Raw genomic sequence first — 14,106 nt, forward strand, 5'->3', positions numbered from 1 at the left:
TTCAGTGCATTGCAGATGCAGCCTGTGCCTGTGAGAGAGTTTGGTAATAGCAGCATTTTCCTCTCCCCCTGGCCCAGCACGTGTAGCAGATACACAGGCTGCAGGGTGGACAGCATAGCATGGGCACTATTCACATCTTCACAGCTTGTTGGTTGGTTGCTTGGGTTTTTCTAAGACTTCATAGAATTCTTGTTAAAAATCAAAGTAGAATCAGCATTTTTCCTTGTGTTTTCCATGAAACATTTGATTATATTGTCTTGAAAGTAAGCATAAATAATTCTTAATTATTTTAAATGTAATTGTGTTCATTTCAACTTTTTATTTTGGTTCAGTCCTTCTTTTAATGGGTACCTCTTTATCATAAGTAAAAGACAGGTGTTAGAGTGATAACATGATTAAAATAAATAATTAAAATAGAGTGCCCCTGTTTACTTTTTAGTCAAGGCCAATTCCTGTTGTCTTAAGAAAGGAAAAATAATTTTCAGATAATATTGATTAAGATAACTAAACCTGAATCTGATTTTTTTGCTATATTCACAAAATCAACTTTTGTTAAAAACTGTTAAGAGGACTGCTTAACATCATACTTGAAAAATCTGCTGTTACAGTATAAATTGTCAAAACTGGTAGGTCCTCAAGGATGCTAAGGTGATAAGACTATTAATTTGCATACTCAGGAGCAGTCATTTTAGCATTTGACCTCAAAACTGTGGCAATGTAGAACCACTACCTGGAGAATGTTTTAGCAGCAATGTCAAAGTTATCTTAAACTATCAGGAAATCATCCACCATTCCTTACCAAAAGAACTTATTGCCAAAAATACTGGCTTTTAAACACAGAATAATTCCAAAACCAAAACACAAGTTTTAACTGTGATAAATGAGTGTCTGACTTTGTTCTAAAATAAATTTTACAATTAGTATTTGTAATTTCAGGGAGGATCTCTACACCAAACTGCATTGTAAGCATTTAAATGTAACACAGCATAATATACAGAAAGGATACTGGATACATCCAAAATGTCTTTGAGCAAATCAAGGGCTATGCATTTATAAAAATGATTTCATTATATCTTTGATTTACAAGTATATGTATTACACAAGATACAAACATTGATGTTTTATTTAATTTTCGTATTTCGTTCCAGCTGTATTTCCAGAAGAACTGGGAACTAGTGTTCCTTTAACTGACGATGAACGCAGAACACTGCTCTACAAACCTTTGGATGGAGAGTGGGGTTCCAGGGCCCGAGATGAGGAGTGTGACAGAATTATTGCAGGGATAAACCAGCTTATGACTCTAGGTAAATTCTGAATACTATGTGTATGTTTGTAGTTGATGTTTTTCAGACTATGATCATGAGCACTTCTGAAATTACCAAAATGAATGTGATAAAAAACACAACAAAACTTTCTCATTAAACATTTTTGAAGTTTTTTTTTAATAGTGAGTACTTATGAAACCTACTTTTTTTTTTTTTTGTTTCCCAAGGTAACTGTTGTTTTTTGGTAGATAATTTGACATATGCTAGGGGTTTGGGTTTTATATGTTAATAGCAAGTTACTTGATTTTTTAACTTTAGCTACCAGAATCTCCTGTTGGGGTTAAAATTAAAACCTTTATGATTAAGTGAATATTAACTACATTATGGACATATGGGGGAGGAGGAAAAAAGCATAGATTTACTTAGATAATGAATGGATAATGTGTGGATTTTCCCTTTGGTAATTCCTGATTTCTTCCCCACATGTCTTTAATTACATAAAATGTTGAGGGCAAAGTAATTGATTTACCTTAGGAAAGCTACTTGCTATTTAGTTGTGGAACAATTTTTCTTTATAGGCAGCTTCTGAAAAAGTAATTGTTAAAATGTTTAACACACTGCTGCAAAATTCACCTGATCACAGATGGATGTCTGGATGGAGATCCATCAGTAAATACAGGCTGAATTATAAGTCTTCTGTATGTCTTTTTGGGGATCAAAAGATGTTCAATCAGCAGTCGTAGGTTTTGGGCTAACAGTGGTCATGCATTAAATATAAAAGTCACAGATGCTTTATTTAACTGATTTTTGAAGCACTTAATGCAAAGTAAGATTTATGTTTCAAAAAAAGCCAAAAACCTCTCAACTCTTGAAATAATTCTGATTACCTGTATATTCCATATGGTTTCTTTGATGATATACTGCATAAGAAGCCTCCCTTTGCTTCCTAAACAAAAGGGTTATCTGTATAGTGTAGTAGGACAAATTAGAGATTTCTGTTGAAAAACCCTAAAACTCTGAGGAAATGAAATTTGAGTTGTTTTTGCTGTGCCATCTAAGAGTAATCATTTTATATATTGCATTATGGTGTATGGTAGAGCACTCAGTTTGGGATTTGGCTGCAGCGGGTGTGGTGCATATTGGTACAAAGTAGGAGTTGCTAGGGCATTCAAAAGAGTAAGTAAACAGCTTTAAGAAGAAGAGCAGTCTTTTTAGCAGCAGCATATTTTCTGTTTTTAAAGATTTTTGATACTTTTAAAGATGATTTTATGGTTTTGTATTGCAGTATTTTTTCCTTGAGATACAAGATGGTAGAATGATGTGTCTAAGCCCTCATGATGATTTTAAGTACAGGAGGGAAAAAGCAAGGTTGTTTAGGTGCACAGATTAAATTGCTCAGCAGTCCTCTAGCACTATATTGGATAGATTTTGGAAGGCTTCCTTGCTTTTAGGTAGGGATAGGAATGAGTGTTTCTGTTTACTTTGAGCATGGATTTTACCCACATCTTACAGAGGCTGAAATAGCACTGTAGCTTTTATGGCAGGAATTTAATGTATTGCTTTGTTTAAAGATGTGAGAGTGGCAATATAAAGTGAAATGAAATGAGCCTGTGCTGTAAATAATGATACTGAATTGCATGCCTTCATCTGTGTATAATTTTTATACTTTTCAAATGCATATATTTCAAATATTCACTTGGCTATGCCTTTGGGGAGTGTGGTGCTTCATGCATAACATAACGGGCACCCAGTCACTGCAGCAATGGGATGCACAACAGAACCTCAGCAAGCACTCTAAATTAGGATATCAGTAATCATTTGGAATATTTAGTTACTGTTATTTTTGGGAAACTGCTGTGCATTTCAAACAGGAGGAAATAGCTTATGTTGCAGGGGGGTGAATCTCAAAACTGCTATGGAACTTTGTGGTACATAACACTGAGGGTTTTGTGGTTTGCTTGTTTTTTTTCATCTAGATATTGCTTCTCCATTTGTGGCACCAGTGGATCTTCAGGCTTACCCAATGTATTGCACTGTTGTGGCTTATCCCACAGACCTCAGTACCATTAAACAAAGACTGGAAAGCAGATTTTACAGGTGAGACTATTCTCAATTCTGCTGTGATCTACCAGCAGCTTTATTTTTGTTAGCTTTCTGTCTTGTCACACAAACTAGGAGGTGGGCACGGGTGTGTGCTTTTATTTCCTTTCATCTTCTATTCTTGATCTAGGTTTCCATTTCCTAAAACTCAACAAAGGATTGAACACCTCCAAAATGTATTTTAGAATGACATGGCATTCAAATTCCTGATTATGTAAATGACTTGTTCCATCTGAGATTCAAATTTACAGGGTTAGTAAAGTAACTTTTAGTCCAAAGGATAAAGTTTCCACTTAATAATTTTTAAGTACTTTCAAAATTTAATAAGAGAGATGTTAGAAATATCTCAAGTGGTTTTTTTGTCCTGATGTGCATTAAAAAATATTTTTATATCACTTGAACAGCTACACAGAATCTGACTTCTTGAATTATTGGTGTTGAACTTCTGAGTTGTGGTACAGCAACAAAAAAGTTTATACTTTTTGATACTGTTTTGATATTTTCTTAAACTGTGATTTCAATTGCTGTGGGTTTCTTTTTTTTTAGTAAATATCTATATAGGAATATAGTTCTCTAAATTACTTCAGTTTCCTTGAGTTTTTGTTCTATTTTTAAAATCAGTGTTGCTTTAGTTTATTTTGAATAAATATGGATAGATTTTGTTTCAGGCCAAATTTCAAAATTAATTTTTAATGCTTTTTGCATGGTGAATGAAGATTGAATTCTAAACTAAATTTGCTTTTTCATTTTCAAAATAGCACATCTGGTTTTTATCATTCTATTGCAATATTGAATTCCGTGTTTATTGTGTCATATGAGGTAATTCAACTTTCTCTTCTATAATGCACTGCTTTGCTGTCAGATAGGGAGAACTTTTTGCTGGATTTTGTTTCTATTGTCTAAAGAGAAAGCAGTTGTTTTTTGTAATCAACACATCTTAAATAAATGGGCTTTTTTAGTTTGTAATATTGCTGAGGCCCAGTTAGGTAATAAGCAACCATATTGTTGCACTTTGCAGTAATTTATATTTATATTTAGTGGATTGTTCAGATCACTTTTGATTTTTGGTGATTTTTCATGAGGTTTACCTTAAAACTGTAACTTTTATGCCATCAGTCATTACTATCTTCCTATTTTACCTTTTTTTTAATACTTGGATCTAGTTTTTCAGTTATTCTGCTTTTGTGCATAATATTTTATAATGTGACTATTCTATAGTTAGGTTATTAAATCAGGGGAAATCTGATTGTTGTCTGTCAGATAAAGGTACACTGTAAAACATTTTTATTACTATTTTGTTAATCCTTAACTGAGTTCACAGGCTATGTAGAATGGGTTATATATATCATAAAGGAAAAATAAAAGCTGAAGTGAATATATGCTCTTAAAGCCATTTGTAGGGATTACCACAGAATAGAACATAAGAATGGGAAGCCAGAGGAAGCTGCCTGCTGCTGGTCACTCAGGACAGAATATCCGATGTGCACATTTTCTGATGTAAGAAAAAACAATGGTGAATGAGAAGAGGGCTGTAAGGTCTTTTCCCCTGTTCATATATATTGCTAGAAGCTGCCCTTATTTCTTTTTCCTTTTTTTTCCTGTAACTGTTTTGATACAGGCGCCTTTCTTCGTTAATGTGGGAAGTGCGGTACATCGAACACAATACTCACACATTTAACGAACCTGGAAGCCCTATTGTCAAATCTGCCAAATTTGTCACAGATCTTCTGCTACACTTCATAAAGTGAGTTGCTTAGTAGGTCTGTTGTTATTCCTATTTCTTATCAAGGCAAGAGCCTTTTTAGATTGGAATTTTAAAGTAAGATAGTTCTGCACTTTAAATAAACCTGTTGTCTGCTGTTGAGGCAGAAAAGAATACAGCTTATGTTGACAAAGAATTCATAAGTTTGCAAAACAAGTTTTGTAATACATTGAAAGGCATATATTGGCATGGCATTTTATTTTGAGAAACTTTCTCCTAAATGATAAAAATGGGTTTGAGTTCATGGAGTTACAGATCTTCATGGAGATACAGATATATTCATTGGTAAGTTAAGAGTTCTAATTTTGAGGTTGAATACTGGCTGTGTTAGCATAAATCTGAAATCTAGACTACAATTTATAATTGTTTTGAAAATTGTCTTATATGCATGCAAAGTAAAAATTAAAGGCTTTGTAGTCAACTGAAGTCGTAGCTGTCTTTCAAACATTCTATTGTTATCTGTAGACAAACTCAATGACAAATATTTAAGATTTTTCATTCAGTTGACACATCTGCAGAGCTGAAGTTTGTAAGAAGTTACTGTGCCCACAGCTTTGGTTTGCTCGTACACAGTGAGCACTGCCGTTTCCACCTTGCAGACACAGCAAGATACTTCATTAGTTTAACAAAAATTGTGACATTTTTAGTGATTTCACTTGTCAGTGTTAAATTGAATATAGTTCTTTTTTATTTTGTGTGTTCTTAAAAAACATTAGAACTCTGTTTAGTATTTGGAAATCTAGGACTTTGAGTCCATAAATAAATCTTCTATTTCTCTAGTGCCTGTGATTTCTAATATTTGCTGGAGAATGTAAAACACTTAACTGCTTTAGACATTAAAATTTTTAATGAAGTATTTACCATTAGGAACACATGCATATCTAAAGGGCTTTTCTGTTACTAATTTTATTCTTTAACATCTTTGTCCTACATGTTTTTTTCTGATTAATTAAACAGCTCAGGGTTTTTCAAAGTGTATGTAGCTCAGAGTTTTTCAAAGTGTATGTTTTTAATTGGCTTAGTTAAATTAGTGGATATTCTTGGATGTTCTTATTTAATAATGGGCTATAGCTTGACTCTATTAATATACTAATTTAAGTGAACTAGCAATTCATGTAAAGCACAGGCTTTATGGTTGTAACTGTAAGGTAGAAGGCCTAGACAGTGGAAAGCAAAGCCCATGGTTCTAATGAGAATGAAATATCTCGATGCCTCTGAGAATATATGTCTTAGTTTCTTACATCACTCAAGTATCTTAAAGAGCTGAAGATGGGCGGTGGATGTTGCAGTTAGTTTATCGTTTTTACCTTCTCTCACACACAGCTGTTCTAGTGGTAATGGCAGTAGCCTGTATTAGATTCTGATTCCGTGTGGAGTTGCTGAGTGTTTGCAGTTACAAGTGGTAAAAGTGTTACAAACCACTTTTCTTCCCAGTGGTTTGTATTGCTACATAATAGAACACCTTTGAGCTTTCCTTTCTAAGGAGCTTTATATGTTAATCAAGAATTGAGAATCAGCGTGTTTTGCTGATTTCATTATGCCGGTTTACACAATAACAGTGTTGGTCCTTCCATTCGTGCATTTCAAATGTCATTGATTGTGAGTGCTAAATTAAATTATTAAATTGCACTTTTGTACAATAAATTTACTGTAATGCTTCTTAAAAAACTGCAAGCCTCAAACCTTTTATATAGTACAGGATTAGATTTTTCTGATGCTGGCAAATGCATGGTAAAGGATTATGATTTTTAATTTTAAAACATTCACACTGTTAAGTGATCTATATTTTACAAGTTTTTGAGCAGATGGTTAGCTTGACTTATTACTTCAATTTTCTTAGTATTCATATAGCACTAAACACATTCTCAATTTATTTGGAGATGGCTTCATAAATATTTTGCTTTTCCTAAGCAAATTACAGTTGTTTCCACAGGTGATAGAAAATAAATGTTAGCTTCTGTTTCTTTTTACAGAGACCAGAGCTGCTATGACATAATTCCATTATACAACGCAATGAAGAAGAAAGTGTTGTCTGACTCTGATGAGGTAAGTGGTTGTGTCTTGGGCATTGGCATTGATACACTGGAGAAACCAGACTGCTGTCTGTCCTGTACTGACCAAAGTACTGCTTTCAGTCACTGCTGGGAAGTGGAGTGTACTTTTCTGTCAGTACAACATTTCTTCTTGTCAGCTGGGAAACTGGGTGAAAATCCAGCCTCCTTTCTTCCTTTAGTGCAGAGAGCTTTAATAGTTTGCTGGAGGATGCTGCTTAGATTGCTGAGAGGTTCTCAAAATTGACTGTCATATGAAATGCTTCTCAGAAGGATGTGGTAGGACTGTAAAGACTCAAATTATAAGTTTAGAATATAAAAGAACTCACCTACTCATATATGCTTATATTTTTTAACCTTTTTATGCGACTCATTATCTTGCTCAAAGGAAGAAGAGAAAGACACAAATGTTCCGGGGACTTCCACTAGAAAAAGAAAGGTAAATGTTTTTAAATTTTTTAATTTATATTTTTAGTGCTACATTGCTGAAATTGCCTTGTTTATATTGTATTTGTAAATAATGGAATGTAAAACTGACTATTTCTAGTACTGTGTAATGTCAGCATTTTGAAAGTTTTGAACATTGTGATATGTTGTTCTCCTGAACTGTTCAATGTAAAAGTATTTCTGTCTCTGCTGCTGCATGTTGTGAATTCATTTGTATCCTGGGTAACTGCCCCATTAGATTTTGTAAAAGCAGCTAGTTTATTTAATGTACACCAGGCAATATTGTCATTTCAGGACCATCAGCCAAAGCGGCGGCTGCGTAACAGGGCTCAGTCATATGACATTCAGTCATGGAAGAAGCAATGCCAGGAGCTGCTGAATCTCATTTTTCAGTGTGAAGACTCTGAACCATTTCGACAACCAGTGGATCTTCTTGAGTATCCAGTGAGTATTTTAGAACAAGATGACAGGTTATAATCCAGTTGTTAAGTGGTGGGTTGGTTTGTTTTTTTTTAACTTTGACCATTTCTTTAGTTCTTTCAATTGAAACTTCAGGCAGCTGTAGTGACAGAATTCTTTTCAGCACTTCATTGTCACTTATTTAATAATGTTTACTGGTTTTTTTCAACTAATTTCTAAACGAATAATACTTCTCTGCTCTCTCAGATACTTTTGTTGGAAAATATTTTATATTCAGGGGTGCTTATGTTATTAAGTAGATTACAGCTTTTAAAGTAAATTACAGCTTTTGCAATTAAGATGTCTCTCCTTTCCTGACTGAAAAATGGTCATATATATGAAATGCTTAATATTTGGTTGCTGCATGTGATGTGTTGTCAAGGATCATTGGTTTCATTTCAGAGTATAAAAACTAAAAGTAAGATTATATGAAAACTTGGAGTAATAAAGCAAATATTTTGCTTGCTTTCCTTCTACTGTATCTAAAATTCTGTAAAATACTATTCCAGAGTGATTAACTTGGGCAAAATTAACTGTCTCAATTAGAGAAAAGAAATGCTTCTTTTTCAGACATCACTAGTAGATCCGTCATGGCACTTCTGCAGCCACTGGGTACCATTATTTTTATGTAACCTAAACTTTATGCTGTGGCCAACTACAAGTAGCCCTGTATATCTGAGATCCTTAAATGAGCTGACAGAGAGCACTCTGCTAGGCTTAGGCATGAAACACACTGGTCCCTGGTGTCACAAGCCTGTTTAACATGCAGAGGCACTCCTGTAGCTTCTGTTTGCTCTGATGGATTAACTAAAGCTTTTTAGTTAAATTTGGTATTTAAGCTTTTCCTTGTATGAACATGTCTCTGTTTCTTCCATTGTCTGGGAAAAAAATTTCTGTCATTGCCTTGACTTGGGTCCTGCCTAAGCCTGTGGAGTTTTTGATACTTCATTACATTCATAAATTGTTGGGCCTCCATTTAGGAAACTGCTCAGGTTTCAGAAAGGATGATAAGCCTCTGATCAGGCTCAAATATTCAAACTTCATATTTTAAAGCTAATATGAGAACAGTATTAGTCTTAGTCCTAAGTTTGAGCTGCTAAGCAGCCCAGAAGGCTTGTAGTCACACTTTCATATCACTGTTATCTTCATGTCAGTGTGTCAGAAATGCAACCCTTAGGACCAAATTCTGAGCTCTGCATTTCAGTAAATAGATTTATAAAATTAATTAAATCACCTATCAGTTAACTTCTAACCTTGACCCTGCTGCAAGGGAGTTATGTTGTATATTAATGGAAAGGGGGAAAATATCTTCAGCAGTCTTCCATACCTATTTAAAGAGGACATTTTGCTTAAACAAGTTTATCAAACTCATCCTAATGAAAATTATATATTAAGGCTTGGGAGAAAAACTGTAATAAATTGCTTTGCTATTTCCAAACAGGATTATAGAGATATTATTGACACTCCTATGGACTTTGCTACTGTTAGAGAAACACTGGAAGCTGGCAACTACGAGTCACCAATGGAGTTATGTAAAGATGTGAGACTAATTTTCAGCAATTCCAAGGCCTATACACCAAGTAAAAGATCAAGGGTAAGATTTTATTGCTTTCCATTGTTGTTGTTTGAAAGAACACTTATCTCTGAAAAATATAGGACTGTAAAAGCAGAGAGACAGTGTAATTTGATTGCTTTTAAAAAACAAGTTTCATTATTTCTGATCTTAAAATATGAATATTTCTGAGAAACTATTACAGCTTTGTATTTGAAGAGAAAGAAATGTGTGCTTTTTAAATATCAAAAATTCTGATGTTCTGCATGTGTGTTTCAAAAGTAAATATTAGAAAGTGGGTCTAAATGGAAAAGCACGTGGAAAAAAAGTTCTGTAGAAGAAGGATTATGAGTAAAATAGTGAAATTTAACCAATATTTTGGGGAAGAAACCAGATTTTCAGAAGAAATACCCAGGGAGCCTCTACCTTGAAGGTTGCCCCAAACTGAAATATGCAGTTATAGACAGATGAGGATGTTGAAATTCTGTGCTGTTCACTACTGTGCACTAGGATTGTAATGAAGCTCTTAGGACTTCTGGGAAACAGGACAGTTTACACAAAGTGTCAGCTTACAAAGCTCTTTGTACTGAGATGTCCTGCCAGTAGTAGGTGCAGTGTCTGATAGCAGTTAAACCATGGATGCATATTTACATGGGTTCAAGGCTTTGGTGTAGCTTTTCTTCTAATAATGTGTGTTAGGTTTTAAGACCAGAATTATTAACAGCTTTTATGTTTGGCTGTTCTAAATAGCAAGTTAATCATTAGGACTTCATTGTTTTAAGACTTGGGCACAAATTTTTTAGTAGGTAACTAGCAGGATCAGTGATTACTCTCCAGTCAGTAGCAGACAGGCCCACTCTCTGTTGAGGCTGCCATAACCTATAAAAGAATTACTCTTTCATCTCCAGCAAATGGCAGGGCTTTTGGGGCAGGTCTGGATTCTTTTGTGGTTTTTCTTTCTCTCCTTGACCTCATCATACCTGACATTATCTTTAGCTTTGTGTGGTTTTATAGATTCTTTTGACATTTTCATTTCTTTCCTGTTTCATCCAAACAGACAGGTATAGTAATAAATTTGTCTTTTTTTGTTTTACTCGGAAGTGGAAGGTTCTAATGTCAAGAGTTTTAATATTCTAGAACCTATATGCTTTCAGTGCATGCAGTATGTAGTTGAATGTCATGTTTATACTATGTCATGCACTTATATTTTTAGCATCTTACTTTATGACACTGATGCTTATTTGAACCGTAAACTGATGTCACTGATGCTTTCTTGATCAGTAAACCTAAAGTCATCAGCTTGTTTTTTGCTTAGCACATCAGACTCACATTCCTTTGCATGCTATCACCAGTAACACATGCAGAATTTGCAGTCAAACCTGTTGAGTCTGGTGCTCAGATGGTTTGGTGTGGCATTAGGTAGGCACTGGTTCAATATTGTCTTTGTCTTTCATTCAAGGTGCTGTGTCTCCTCAAAGTACAGGTCACTAATTCTGTTCCCAGAATAGCAGCTGGGCTCAAATAATTACTTGTGATCTAAACTGAATTTGGGAGTTGCTGTAAATCATCCAAGTCTAGAGACAGGAAAAAAAAAGTGCACCTACATAATTCCAATACATTTATTGTACCTGTTGCAGCCAACTTACTTGTAGTATCAATTCATCTATAAAAGGAATAGAGTGTTCAAATATAGGATATAAGGATACAAGCTAATAGAGCAGAAAATAAGATTTCTTGACCCTAGGTATGATACAGTAAAATTACCTTAAGGATCTATCTTTGTGATTTCTGTTGAAATTAGAAAGGGATACAGTCTAGAAAGGCAATTGAAAGACTTGTTTTTCCAATTCTTCCTTTTCTGTGTCATCTTCAGTTATGATACACTTTTCAAAATCATGAAAATTGTTAAAGCAAACCTACACATGGGTTAGCATATATTTATTGAGACAGATGATAAATTTCCCTAAAACATTTCTATATAAATAACTTTTTACTTTTCTAGCTATCGTTCAGTGATAAATAAGTAAAGGGACACTTTGGAAAAGTATCAAACTTGTTTACTGCCTTTTCCTTTTCAGATCTACAGCATGAGCTTGCGCCTTTCTGCTTTCTTTGAAGAACACATAAGTTCTATTTTATCAGATTATAAATCTGCCCTACGCTTTCATAAAAGAAATACAATAAAGAAACGAAGGAAAAAAAGAAGTAGAAGCAGCTCAGTTTCCAGTAGTGTTGCATCCAGGTACATGAATTCCTTTACAGTATTCATGAAATGCTGTGAAATTTTGACATACCTAAACAATAAAACTTAGTGTGTTTTTTTCTTAATACTTCCTTTACTATTCCCTATATTGCAGAATGGTAGCTTTGACATGCAAGTCCCTATGATGTGGAAGAGTTTTAAACTTTACTTAGAGCTATCCTAGTGTAAGTGCTTAAAATTCAAATAACTGCTAAATGTGTACAGTAAAACAGCATCGTTAGGATAGTGATGGCATCATGCTTTATCATATAACTATAGTATTTATTGTAAAGATTCACTTTCCAGAAGCTCACAACTTACATGAATTTCCACAGTAAATGCCATATTTTTAACATACTTCATGCAGAGGTGATTGTTTTACTCCCACAATCTCAGACACTAGCATTTACTTTTATTTATTCCTGTAAAATGACGAGGTGGTCATCCAGGATACAAATTGTTACTCCTTTTGCAGCCCTGAAAGGAAGAGGAGATTAATAAAACCTCAGCTGAAGGCAGAAACCTCTGCCACTTCATCATCTTCTGCACCGGCACGGTCGGCAGCACCGCGACACGCTGCGCCTCAGATGAACGGCAAAGCCGCCGAGGCCGCCTCCCTCGTGCGCACTCGGAGCAACAGGGGGACAACGGACGTGGCTGTCACAGAGCAGCCTTCCACCTCTTCAGGAGCAAAGCCTTTAACTATAAAGCCTTTAATTACAAAGCCTAATACTACTGCAGGGTCAGCAAAGTCAGGCAAGTTGGGGTGCTTTTGGTTTTGGCTTTCTATTAATTAAGCCATGAATGTTTTTAAAAATAAAACTGGCTCTTTGGAAATCTAGTATATTTCTCTCCATTAAGACTGGTTCTGTTTTCAAACTGGTGGGCCTTTGAGGCTCTTCAGAGGAAAATTGAACAAGTTAGGTTATGTCATTTTATCTAGGAAGCTTTCTGCCTTTTGGACCACAGAGTCAAATTTTTTGTAGTAGAACATGACTTCCATTTTAGCCCAACAGGACTGAATGTAGTAAAAACTACTTAAGTTGATAATTTTTTTTTCTTTTTGTCCTTCTAGTACTGGAGAATTCAACCAAACATTCCAAGAACCAGAATATTTTATCAAACCCTTCCCCATCTGATTACAGTCATAACACTAGGAATAACTCCACAAAAGAAAATCCTGAGAAAGAGAAGCAAATCAAGCGCAAAGTAAAATCTTCCACTGTTAATCCACAAGGTACCAAATTTCTCTCGAACTTCCTCCCCACCCTCAGAGTTATTGATGTAGTGACTGTAGTGTTGTACTTATGTTGTGGTAATTTGGGGAAATTAGAATGCATTATGATTTAGCAGAGTAGGGAAATCTAACAAAACAACTCAGTCACCATTAGTTTCCTTCTTGATGAATTAGCACGGTTTTGACCACTCTTAACACCATTTCCATGGTGTGATAACTGTTGTTTAGATGATTTTGAAATGTTAACATCTCAATTGAAATTTGAATTATTTACTTTTCCAAATACCTTAATTTAAATTATTACAAATGTCATGTAAAAGTTTCTAAATTCCCGCATGGTCGCACTTTAAATCCTGTGTGTTTAATCACATAAAACTTCTGTGGGTTATATTTGGGTCAGTAACACTGAGTGTGATGACATTCTGTGCAGCAGCAAGCATAAGGATCAGAGGACCCCAGCTGTAAATTCATTCTTTCATTTTTTGGCACAGCAAAAAAACCAATGAAGTGTTTACTGCTCCTATTTAGTATATTTGAATGACCTGCTTGGACCTAGTTCATGAAATCTCTTGAGTGAACTTGATTGGTCTTTTGATGTCAGAATATCTTAAAATTCAAAGCTTCTGTAGAGGTTGAAATAGGATCTCCTAGTCAGAAAGCTTTCCTGTTTAAGAAGGAGCTTTGAAATGTTCATAAGATGGTTTAAGCAGGTAGATCCACTAAACATCTTTTCTCTGAAAATGGGGACACAGTAGTCTGCAAATTGGGTCCCATCTAATTAATCTGCCTGCTCCTTGTAGTCCTCTCCCCAAGGAGTTCTTTCTTACTCATCCATGCTTCTGAAAAAATAGCTCTTGATCTGATAAGTGAAATCATCTGTCCATTGCTTGTAAGCTTTCTCACAAGGGCCCCAGCTGTTCCCATATTGCATGGCTAAATATGCAGCTGTTACAGGATGGGATGTCAGGGATTTCTGAATGTTGTTGACATG

At 34.9% G+C, this 14,106-nt stretch overlaps 1 protein-coding gene across 3 annotated transcripts in view; it reads left to right on the plus strand.

The window, feature by feature from the left end:
• The window catches only part of PHIP (PHIP subunit of CUL4-Ring ligase complex), a 110,307-nt gene that overhangs the window by 87,269 nt on the left and 8,932 nt on the right, over window positions 1–14,106 (plus strand). For all 3 annotated transcript variants that reach the window (XM_074538339.1, XM_074538337.1, XM_074538338.1), the window contains exons 30-39: window positions 1,149–1,304; window positions 3,242–3,362; window positions 4,984–5,109; window positions 7,101–7,173; window positions 7,567–7,617; window positions 7,920–8,069; window positions 9,526–9,678; window positions 11,715–11,878; window positions 12,354–12,634; window positions 12,954–13,115. In XM_074538339.1, the coding sequence (XP_074394440.1) occupies window positions 1,149–1,304; window positions 3,242–3,362; window positions 4,984–5,109; window positions 7,101–7,173; window positions 7,567–7,617; window positions 7,920–8,069; window positions 9,526–9,678; window positions 11,715–11,878; window positions 12,354–12,634; window positions 12,954–13,115 (1,437 nt within the window). The remainder of the gene's footprint in view (window positions 1–1,148; window positions 1,305–3,241; window positions 3,363–4,983; window positions 5,110–7,100; window positions 7,174–7,566; window positions 7,618–7,919; window positions 8,070–9,525; window positions 9,679–11,714; window positions 11,879–12,353; window positions 12,635–12,953; window positions 13,116–14,106) is intronic.

Source organism: Zonotrichia albicollis, chromosome 3, assembly GCF_047830755.1.
Source record: "Zonotrichia albicollis isolate bZonAlb1 chromosome 3, bZonAlb1.hap1, whole genome shotgun sequence".
In the NCBI taxonomy this organism is placed as follows: Eukaryota; Metazoa; Chordata; class Aves; order Passeriformes; family Passerellidae; genus Zonotrichia; species Zonotrichia albicollis.